The following is a 12,123-nucleotide window of genomic DNA, read 5'->3' on the forward strand; positions in this document are numbered from 1 at the left end:
ACTGGATAAAAAGGAGCCGGGGGAGAAAAGTACAAACCAAAACACTACTCTCTTCCCTGTGTTCTCATTCCTGTCTCTTCTCTAACCTGAAAAGAAAAATTGAGCTTTATTTTTGGGGAAGAGAAATTTGAAATCTTCCTCCAATAGTGCTTCAGATATTAAGGCGAAGGTGTGGGATCAACAGGTTGGAGGTAAGTTCCTTATCTTCTGTGAGATGCCAACTCAAAACACATACATCCCTTTCCTCAGCATTTCTCTTGGTTGCTTCAGGCTATATGCATTGCTGTGAAAACCACACTGTAAAATATCCCCAGGAGATCACAGAATCTGCTCAAAACTTGCAGAATTTTAACAGGCAATCCAAGCCTAATTCCCAACATTGATTTGTCCCCAAGTCCTCAAACACACATTGTTACATCACTGTCTAAACTCAGGACTCCTGCCACACTAGAAATTGTAACCTGGATTTCCATCCAAGGTACTGCCTTCTTTTTTTAAGGGAGCTTGTTCATGATCTCAAGCCAGTTATGCCTGGTCAGAGCAAGAATCCACATCAGTGGCACAGAGCCCAGAGCTTCCTTCTTTACATGCTTCCACAGAGTAGGTCCTTGGCTCAGATCTCAGTCCCTGCTGGATTTAGAGACAAGTGCATCCTAACCAACAGTACAGGAAACTCTCAGTCACAGATATGTCTGTATGGTTTTGCTCTCACAGATGTTTATTTTTAAAGCAGGCACTCTGTGTCAGTTTCTAATTTCTAAAGGGAAAACCTTCTCCACTGAGTTATCCAATTACTTGCACAGTCACTGGCATGAAGTGGAAACTGAGTTCCAAACCTTCTAGTCAACCTAAATATACCCTACCAATAAAAAGGCATTGAAGAAAGACATAGACATATCCACTCACATCTTACCAGAATGCTGAAGTACTCACATCACCCAGTCACCTAAGAACAAACCTTTTTGGGGCATGATACATCATAGCCTTCCAAGATTTCAACTAGATTCTGTGTAAAGAACCAGGCCAGCAGCTTTGCACAGGTACAGGATATGGGAATGTGCAGATTCATGTGTGGGTAGTTGATTCCTTGAGCAGTGAGAAGACACCAAAATACATTTAAAAGCCTGAATCAGTGATAGTGAATGAGTGCTAGAAGCTTCTCAGTACCTCAAAGCTTCTCCTGTAAAAGCACCATTAAAATTGAAGGATAGTTTCTCAGCAATTGCACAAAGAACTAACTAGAATGAAAAAATAAAAGCTATCCTCCCACTAGTAATCATCTTTTCCAAGCTGCTTAAAGAGCATATTTGATAAAATATGAGTTCCCCAACTGGTCTCATGTTGGGGAACTCATATTTTTGCAGCTTTAGATGCACCTGTTCCGCAAATGAATAAACCTCATATCTTTCAAGTAATTAATTTCCATACTAGCTAAAAAAACCAAAACACCAAATAAAATAATCTTCAGCCTCATTCCAAATGAATTACAGTTCTATTTTCAGCACAGCATTTACCTTTACATAGTAATTTCACTAATCTCGATTCAGTGGGTGATTTGGACAGTAGAGAATCTGCCTGGGATTTCCCTGTAGTTGCACACCAAATATGCCTGTCTGACCTAAATGGCAGGAATGTTAATGCCATTTTAAACGGACAAGACCTTAAATGATTCAGCTTCACGGCTGCTTTACTGAAAGCTTTGTTTGCAAAAAGGTCAAGCCCATTTCTTATGCATAAACCATCATTTATGTTTTGGTCTTCTAACCAATGCCTGCAAATTGGCAGGCCCACCCCATACAGTTCCAAAAATGTCCTTCTCTGTCCTTAGGGCAGCTTCCAGCGGGAGCTCTCTTCCTGCTGCCACCACCTTTTTCACAGCCCGAATGACAGCGGCCGGACCCTCTGTGTACTGACCCAGCCAGGCCCGGGCTTCTCCCAGCGCTCCGGTTTCGTCGGAGGAGAGCAGCGTCTCCTCGGAGAGCCCCAGGCTCAGCGCTCTCTCGGGGTCCACCCGGGCAGCCCCGCCCAGCAGCTGCAGGGCTGCCCCGCTGCCCACGATCCGCACCAGCCGGGCACCTCCTCCCCAGCCTGGCACCAGGCCCATGTGCTTGTGGACGAACCGAATTTCACTGCCAGGCGTCATCAACCTGTCAATGAAGAACACACAGAGGTCAGTCCATGCATTGACTTTTGTTTTCAGCTCGATGGCCCTTAATTTTCTATTTTCTCCTCCCCTCTGCTTCCAAAGGTTGATACAACTTGACAGAGTGCTCATTACAGCTGGAGCATCTTAATTTTTACATGACATGGTGCCATAACTGCAGCTTTTGGCCCTCCTCAAAATTAGATACATATGCTGCTACAAGTAAAGATTCTTAGTGCCCATAACTGCTACATCTAATAAATTCTAAAAAGTGTTGAAAACAGAACTGCAGACAGAGGACATGTTGCATTTATTCACAGTGCGACACTGCCTTGCTAATTCATTCAGAAACCAAGAGGGCATTGGGTAAAACCCAAGCAAACTAATGTACAAAACATTTCTCAAGAGGATGGATGTGGTCTTACTACTGATCTGAACTAGGGAGGTTCTGTCAGCACCACGATGATTACAAAATGGGTGGGGCTTTTTTGTTCCGTATTTTAGAGATCCATGTGAGTTTGAGTTCTAATTGCTCATTACAGAAATGGTAATCAGGATGGATGCTCAACTTATGGCTCCCAATGCACAATAGAATTGCTTTCTATTTATGCCTGCAATGTGTAGTAGAATTGCTCCCCTCTCCCAGATAAGTAATATTCCTTTCCAAAGATGTCACATCTTTCTTTTCTATGCTTCTTTTCTATAGCTTCTCACCTCCTTTACTTAAGAACTCATCCTAGGGCTCATTAAGCTATAGCCCTGGAGGAGCTCTGCTGCAGCAGATTGTTCTGTCTTCACACAGTGGTCACATTGACACATGTTAGGTTAGTGGAAAAAACCTCTAGAAATAGAAACACATAGAAAAGATGTACAGAAACAGACCAGTGCTTGCTCTTTCTCAAAGTGATGTTCAGCAGTGTGGTTGCTTGCTGCTGATTGTAAGGCAAAGGACGGGAATTACACTTGTGAAGTAGATTAGCTTCTACTTCAAGCACTAATTGGCTTTTTGAAGACAAATCTTGTAATACTGAGGTCTACACACAAGTCTGTTTCCTAACCATGCAGTTTTCAATAGTGAAAATACCGAGGTGAGCAGCTTTGAGAGGGGAACAAAAAAAGGAAAATCTTTAAAACTGCAACTACTTCTAGGAACTCACTATTCTCACATCTGCTTAGTTATTGTTAATTGTACGTTTGCTTGGTTGCCTTATTCTTAACCAGAGCACCATCAGTATTCATGCCACACTGTACAGCATCAGAATTGAAGAGCTTATGCTTTATCCCAGATCCAGCACAATGCACAAAAGCAACAGCTGACGGGCCAGATTGCATGAAAGCCTTTTTGTAGAGATAGCAGGGGAAGGTTGTGTGACAAAAGGAAGAAAGCAGGGTATTGCAGGGGAGGAAAGGCTTTAAGCTAACATTATCAAGTGCTTCCAGACCCAGCAAATCCCAGGGAGCTCAGGTCTCTTCTCTCAAAAGAATGATTCTGCAAGTATTCCAGAACTCCTTTACTGGCTCAGCTTACTCTGCAATTTGCTCACACCCAGTGTCTCACTGGAAAAGCAATAATGAAAACATTATAAAGGGTTTAATTCTAGCTGTGCCAAGTGATGTGAGGCACTAGAAAAGAAAGGGGTCATAGGCAGCTGGGCATCTGATGCTAGACAACCTGTAGGCAGTCTCACAGGACAGCCAGCACAGGTCAGGGAGCCCAAGTTGCACTTGTATATTGAATCTGAGATTGTTTCAGACAATGATAAATATGTGGGAAGGGCTGTGTTTCCCTGCAGCGTTTTCACCCCCCTCAATGAAAATGGAACCAAACACAGTGAAAGTAAACCACTGACAGCTTAACTCACAGAGAGACTGCGAGGCTGCAGCTTCCAGAACCTCACTGGGATTCACATCTTCCACAACGCTCATTTGAACAAGCCCTACAAAAAATACTGAGATGAGTGGCAGTCAATGGGAGGTGTAACTGTAGTATTGGACTGCCTTCAGGCTTATGAAAGGTATCTTTGGTTTTTCAGACTTTTCAACTATGCATCCTCTCCTGAAGTCACACCATTGCTTACAGAAACCACCCACCATATTCTGTTAGATTTATCACTCACTTGCAGTCCACATACCCCAGGAAGCAATGGAGACCTGAGCTCATGTCTGAAGAGGCAGAAGCAGCTGCCAAGCCAGCCTGGGATCAACCTCTGAATGCCACCACCTGCAGCCTTGCATACATATTTCCCTTTTTATTGTATGAAAGGAATTGAGTCTACCTTCTGAGACATGACAGATCTGATCTCCCATTAAAAGAATTTATGTAAGAAAAGCACATCAAGCATTACTTAACACAAAGAGGCAGACAAGAAAAAGCTGGAAAGACCAAAGCACCTTTGCTGAGCTGTTTATACCTTATTCGACCAGTACTGGCCCTGAGACAGAGTAGTAGATAAATACAAAATAAACCCTGATTTCAACAGTTTGCCTGTTTTTGTCTTTCATGTTGAAGGAATTAAAATCTGGGTCCCCTGTACCACAGGAGAAGGTCATATTGCTAGTCCCCTACATATATGCCTTCCCTGCCCTAATAAAGAAAATCTGTTGCACAACAGTACTGAGAAAAATATTTATTCAATGTAATTAATGTACAAAGTGACAGAAGACCTTACAGTAAGCAGGGGAACATCCTTCAGAAATGTGAAGGCTAGCAAAATCCTCACAATTTAAATTGGAAATAAGAGGTTAAGGTAATATAAGCCCCAAAGTGCAGGTGAAACCTTCTTTGAGAACATTTTATTTCCACGTTACAAACACTACAATGCCCCTAGGAAGAAAGCACAGTCACCATGGGCCACATCCAATTTTGTGTTAGTCATCTAAAGCAAACGAACTACAGCAAATGTTGCTACTGTACATTTTAAAATGTTCTCAGCTGCACTAAATGTTACAAATCCTCCCCCTCTGATCTGAGGATTCCTCCATTCTGTGACATCTCATTGCACCCACAAACAACTGTCTGTCACATTGCATCTCATCACATCACTGGCAATGCATGTGAGAAGAAACCTTGCTTGTTATTAACATTGCAGACTAACAAATCCCACCCTTATAAAGGTACACTTGCCCAAAGGCAGCACTTGCTGTGAGCTAACAGCTGTTAGCCAACAGCTAACAGCTATGCTTTCCCTTGCTAAAGTATTTCCCAGCTACTTGAAGCCAGAGCATATACAATAAAAGCCAAAAATGCAAACAAAAATTTACTTTCTCAAATTTTCATACCTGCTTATTATAAATACTAATGTTACTGAGTTATTCCAATGGGTATAATCAGTTCCTTGGCATAACTAAGATTATATTAAGATCTGTGCTGGCCCTTACCTCACCATTTCCTGGATTTCAAGGTTTGAGTTATATTCAGCATTTTGACAAAGCAAAGATATTAGTCAAGTTTACTAGGGAGGGACAGATGCCACCCTCTATTTTATGCTTTTTAAAAGCTCCTACAACTATGCTTTTGAAAGCCACCATAAGGAAAAAAGACACCTAAAACATTATATGTGTTGTCAGCAACCTGAATTTTGCTCCTGCTCTCTGCTTGACTCCCAGTGTCACATAAGGACACAGCTCCTGACTTCCAATCCTCCCCTTTAAGTTGGCATGAGACTGGCACTCCATGGAGGGAGGCAGCCGGCATCACACAGTGCTGCAGCACCTGGTCCCCAGCTATGGCTGTGTCCAGACACGGCAGCCAGAACTGCAGGAGATGACTTTAATCTCCACCACAAATACTTTGGCATACTGCTCTCAAACCACCAATATTAACATAAATAATAAACAGAGCTTACGTCTTTGGGTCACAGTAAGTTCCCTCACCAAATCCACTACCTTCTATAAATTTCAGTGATGCCTATCTGCAAGGTGATTGCACCAACACAAAGTGGAAACTTCTCCAAAAATAAGAGTCAAAGATGCAAGACACCCAGACAGATAAAAAGCAATGTCTGTGGTCAGCCACACACCCACTTTGGCACAGGGAGATGAGGACGGAGGTTACGGTCAGTTCATCACGTGTTGTTTCTGCCACTGCTCAGAGAGAAGAGTCCTTCCTCTGCTCCAGGGTGGGGCCTCTCACACAGAGACAGTTCTCTGCAAACTTCTCCAGTGTGATTCACTCTTCCACAGAGTGCCGTTCCTCAAGAGCCTGTTCCAGTGTGGGTCCACAAGTCCTACCAGAAAACCTGCTCCAGCATGGGATCCTCTCTCCACAGGTGTACATGTCCCTGCAGGACCCTTCTCCAGCTCGGGCCTCCCACAGCTTCACAGCCTTCTCTTAGGCATTCACCAGCTCTGGTGTGGGTGTTCTCCAGGGGCTGCAGGTAGAGCTTTGCATGGGCTACAGGGCATCCTCCATAGGTTACAGGGGCCTCACCATGGTCTGCAGGGGAATCTCAACTCTGGCACCTGAAGCACCTCCTTCCCTCTTCCTCCTCCTTCTACAGTGACCATGGTGTCTGCAGGGCAGTTCCTCTAACATGTTCTCACCCTGCTCCTCTCTGGCCACCACTGTAACTGCGCAGTAATTTTTCTCTCCTTTTCAGATATGCTGTCAGAGGCATTACTATCATTCCTGTTTGGCTCAGCCTTGGCCAGCAGCATGTCCATCTTGGAGCCAGCTAGCATTGGCTCTACCCAACATGGGGGAAGCTTCTGGCAGCTTCTTACAGAAGTTGTTACCTACAGCTACCCCTGTAGCCCCCCGCTACCAAAACCTGGCCATACAAACCTGAAATACCACCCAAAGCACATGCACAACTATTGCGGGCACAGGAAAAGAGAGCTATTAAAGAAAAAAAGGAAACTACTAGGAAAATTGTAACAGACGGAAGGTTATCAAGAGTCAAACACTTGTTTTAACCAGCAAAGAACAGAAGAACAAAGTTGATGTACAATGCTGCCATACTCTGCCCAACAAGTATGTCTTTCTAATACACTCATCAATATGGCATCAGCTTAATTAACTCTACTTAAATTAAGTAACAGCAGTGTTATGCTGACACACGGCCAAAAGAGCTTTTTAAAATACACACTGCTGGGGAGTGCAAGTTCAAGAGTTTGTTGAGAGGTCAGGTATGACATTATCTGCAGATGGTGTTTATTATGCAAATTGAACTTCCTTTGCCAGGTGGACATGAAAATTTAATGATCTTGCTGGCAAGTGGACAAAAGCTCATGTGTAACTGGTTTAGGATTTTGTAACTCTTCTTGGTGAGTGCTACCAGGACAATTCACAACAGCAGCAGCTCTCACATGCATGCAGAACCTTAAGTGAGCAAGAAAGCCAGTCCATTGTCCACTTCTTCTCTGTTTTCCAGCTGCACCTTCTCGACAATAAAAATCCCACCACTTCACGAGCAAACTGCACCTCAGAATCTCACTCCATTGTCCTCAGGATCCCAGGGCACAGACACAGCAGATGCCAGTATTGATGGTGGGTTCCTGAAGCAAGTGAATGGGACTCAGGCAGCAGAGTTACACAGGTACTATCTGTAATCTGATCTCAATTCTCTTGCTGAGGCACACAAAATCCAACAAAAATTAAGTGCTACTCTTACATACAATGTGCTGCTGAACATATGCAGTGATGGTATGTTTTTAGTCAACTAAATTGTTACAATACATTAAAACAAAGCAAGAGAGAGTTTTGATTGTTGAATTTGTAGCATCAGAGCAAGAAATAAACTACCTGTTCTTTTATCTGTACAGCAAAACCCTTGATTTCGGATTAAACAGAAGTCCTTTATTTCAGGTTGGTTCAGTACACCACATAAATCAAGGCTGCATTCTAAGCTTCTTAAACAGGAAAAAAAAACCAGTTTTAAAGTGAATGGCTGAAATGCAAGAAATGTTTGGATAAGGCAGAAGTGGGTAGTTGGATGTGAAAGCAACTCCATAAGAGAGAAACATCACCTTTGCTGCAAATGCATCCAGATAATTCTGTAGCTTCAGTTCCTTGGTTCAGGCAGGGATAGTAAGGGATCATGCCACAGCCAAGTGGCACAGCTCTGAAAGCTGGACCATAAGGATCAGTTCATTTGGACTGCAAATTCTGTCAGCCTGAGGTTTGGGCAAAGATAATCACAAAGATAAGCAGTTAAGCACTGTGGAACTTCACACTACATTAAACAGTACATGTAACACATACCAAGGGGTTTGGAATCCCCCAAGCTCACTGCCTTCTCCCCATTTCCTTTAGCATGGCATTTGGACTTGCAAGGTTTAACTTGTACCTGGTGCTCAATCCACCTCTGGTATCTGTATTCCAAATCTCAGTCAGAAAGATATACTAGATATCATGCACCTTCCCATTTGTCTTATACCTGCACTCCCCACCATGGAAAGACAGATATTAAAGCATGTGTAAGAAACTACAGAACTTCTTTAGCAATAAGATACAAATTTTTCAGGCATTATATATGAATGTGCCTTTGCAATTGCTGCAAAACTAATCCCTACCTTCTCCAGAATGTTTAACAACAGAAGTAATTCTTGAGTAGAACCTTGAAAACACAATCTGAACATGAACTACTGCCTTGATATTTTCACAAGCCACAGAAAGCCTGAAATGACTAAAGGTAAGGCTGTAGTCTGTGCCTGCAGAGACCTGACCTGGAAACCTAAACACCAATAAGTTAATTACACAGCAACGTTGTGTTCTGGTAGTGACATCTTGTCTTCTGTAAGTCTTGTTCAGTATTCCAATACATAAGCCTTCCACAGTTATTACAGAAACTCATCTTAAAACAACAAATATATGAACCATTTATATTTATTTTTGCAGTAAAAATAAATTTTGAAGCAGCAAGGTACTGTGGGAAGAATATTCTGCAGAAGAAATATGCAGTAATATACTAAAATAATTTAGCCAGTCAGCAAAGTTGCTGATTAGCAGCTTCAAGTCCTTACTTCAATTTTCACGACAGATGTTTTTAGAATTAGACCCTTAAGAATAAGACAGCCTCCTCCAAAAAGCAAGCTGGGACTAAATGATCCCTCTCTGCCTATACAGTGGAGTGTCTCAGCAGTCTCTTTATCACTACACCATCAAATAATTACCTAGATACTCTGTAAGGTGATAATCTACACAAAATGGCTACAGATTTTTCTGAAAGTCATCTTACTACACCCTCTATTACCAAAAAAAACCCCACCCTAGTTCTCTAAAAATGTCAACATGTGGATTAATCCTGAGAAGAGTTAGCAATAATTTCACTTATCTTTTAACCTCGCTTGATTAATTGGATAGGGTTTAAAGAACTAAAAAGACACTGATTACACATTTAATCAATAACTCCTAGCTAATTCTATTTAGCAGATTTTTGAACTGGAGCAATGCAGTGAATATTGGCAAGCCATAACTGTTACATGCTTTCCAACACAGCTTACTAGTATTAATTCACTCTGCATCTCTCCATATCTTCTTTCTCACTGAGAGCTTCTCATGTTTCTGCCCTATGCAGAGAAATAATAAGGCAATTAGGACAGTGCAGCAGTTGCTACTTCAGACCCACAACAGCACGAAGTGACTTCCAAAGTGAAAATACTGCAATACCAATGAAAGTAAGGATTTGTGCTACATGCTTGTGGTGATGATCTACACAGACCACTATGGCATCATAAAAGCAATCCCTCCCAAATGTCTGCTCTTTCTGAAAATCCTTTAGTAACAGATATTCACTTGACAGATGACTAAATGGTAACTACTAAAGAACATAAAAATAAAGACAAAATAGTTTAAAGATAGTCTGGGGGAACTGAATGCCTTGTACTTATCTTAGATACAGTTGCTAAAAGATGCTTTGCAATTTCAAGTTTCAATAGGCTAAAAGAAGACTGTGCACATAAATACTCTTTCCTGTTTATCAGCTTTAATCCATAACATTTCTACAAGAAAGCAATGGAAAGAAGTAGGACCAGCTACTATTTTAACAAGCCCATCAGAAAGTCACCCCTCTCAAATCCTTTCAGTGATTCAAAAACACTCCACCAATTTAAATCACAAAAGAGTATACCTTCTTTATTTGAGGTTTAAATAAATTAAAATGATCCCCAAGAAGCAAAACAAAAAAAAAATCCTATCAAGCCTCCCAAGCACAGTGTGTTTTAGGCACACTCTAAATCGCAGTGTCAAAGGAGTAGGCTTGATGCCATCCTAAGAAATTTCACTAACACAAAAACTTCCTTTTCTCACAGCTCTTCTCAAATTGCTTTAATGAGACTATAGGGGCTTTTATTTATAGTTACTGAATTATCTTGTAACACTCTTAGTGCATCCATTTTCCCCCCACTCACCACAAAAGCTAAGAATCAAACTTTACATAAAGTAGCCCAGAAAAATCCCTCATGTCTCCCTAGCACATATTGCCTTCACCCCTTACCTTTGCTGTCCTCCAGTCAGATTTTCCAATGCATTTTATGGAACACTAAGGATTAGAGTAAAAATCACATCAAGTAAATAAACTCCTAATTACAGAAGTATTTTTTTTTTAAATAAGAGCTAACATTCTTCTGAGTTGTCTGGGAAATCTGAGGGCACTTCCCAGAGGGGAGCAAGGGGACCTAAACAATGAGAATTGCACTCTTCAAAGGAAGAATAATAATAGCAATTTTTAATGTCACTCTATCACACTTTCTCACAGCACCCAAAGTCAAATGAAATGCAGAAGAATGAATGACAAAGTCACACTTTCATCTATAAGCCCAAAACATTTGGTTGATGCTAAAATTCTGTAAAGTGGAGTCCTGAATCTAAAAAATGGAATATGTAGCAACAACAAGGGTTAGAGGAAGAACTGGAACACTGGGACATCAATGCAGAAATTGCTAAACGGACATGAGCCATTTTAGGAGGAATGCGGTCTCTAGGAATAAACAGGAACTTAAAGTGTGGATAACCACCACCTACTGCCCAAATATTGGGATAGTCAATGTAAGAGGAGCCTCTAAGATCAACAAAGTCAACTCAAAGAGGCTGCAAGATTACCAATTCTAAAGGAAGCCATTCCAGGGAAGAAACACAAAAATAACACTGTTATTAGAAAAAGATCCCTTGGATAACTGGAATTAAATTATAATAGACAGACAGAGAGAACTACATGTCCCCCAAAAAAGAGCATCTCATCAGTAGCAAAGTCTGCACTGAAAAAACTCAAGAAAAGGCCTATCAGCAGCACGAAGGAGCTCAGTAAGGCAGCAGAGAAGGCCCTCTGGGAGAGTGCCCTGGCAAGACCCAGATTAAAACTGGTCTAGACATGATTGCATAAGAACAACCAGAGAAGTGAAATAGTGAATTTCTTAAACACTTCCCTGAGCTAAGGAGAGGGGCTAACAAAGGGCCAGAAAGACTGTTAGTTTGAGAGAGGGATAATAAAAAGAAACACAGAGAAAGACTGCTGCTAATACCCTGCTAGGCAAGTAGCACAGCCTCAATCAAGACAAGATAGGTAAGGTCCCCCCAAAGTCTCCTGCAGGTGATGTCTGCTGTCACACCGGCTGCCATCCACACAGACTTTCAATCTCATTCTGGACCAGATCTCCCAGGAGTCAGGTACAGATGGAGGCTCACGCAGCAGACCTTGATTAGGGGGTTTAAATTGAATTTGTTACCTCAGGCTTGACACTTTCTCACCCACGGCTTCACAGAAGCCAGAGATAAAAAAAGCATGCTATGAAAATCTACATTTCTTCTAAAAGGAATAAATGAAGCTGGGTATTGGAAATTACAGAAAGACATTTTCTGCAGCAGGAATGAAAAATTGAATTAGACAGCAGATCACAAGGCAAGAAATAAGGGCCCCAAAAAAGCATGACTGATTAAAACTCCACTAACAATATTAAAAGAAATACAATGAGTCTTTTAATTTTGTTTTCCCCTTCCCAGTCATTTTTAAATAAACTGACAGGAAAGAAAATTATTTGGCCAA

General features: G+C 41.6%; 1 protein-coding gene across 7 annotated transcripts in view; it reads right to left on the reverse strand.

Moving 5' to 3' along the window:
- Positions 1–1,473: 1,473 nt before the first annotated feature.
- Positions 1,474–12,123, reverse strand: part of ECHDC1 (ethylmalonyl-CoA decarboxylase 1) — a 40,204-nt gene continuing 29,554 nt past the window's right edge. For all 7 annotated transcript variants that reach the window (XM_068184406.1, XM_068184408.1, XM_068184410.1 and 4 more), the window contains one exon: positions 1,474–2,147. In XM_068184406.1, coding sequence (XP_068040507.1) covers positions 1,742–2,147 — 406 coding nt within the window. In that variant the 3' untranslated portion in view covers positions 1,474–1,741. The remainder of the gene's footprint in view (positions 2,148–12,123) is intronic.

Source organism: Anomalospiza imberbis, chromosome 3, assembly GCF_031753505.1.
Source record: "Anomalospiza imberbis isolate Cuckoo-Finch-1a 21T00152 chromosome 3, ASM3175350v1, whole genome shotgun sequence".
NCBI lineage: Eukaryota > Metazoa > Chordata > Aves > Passeriformes > Viduidae > Anomalospiza > Anomalospiza imberbis.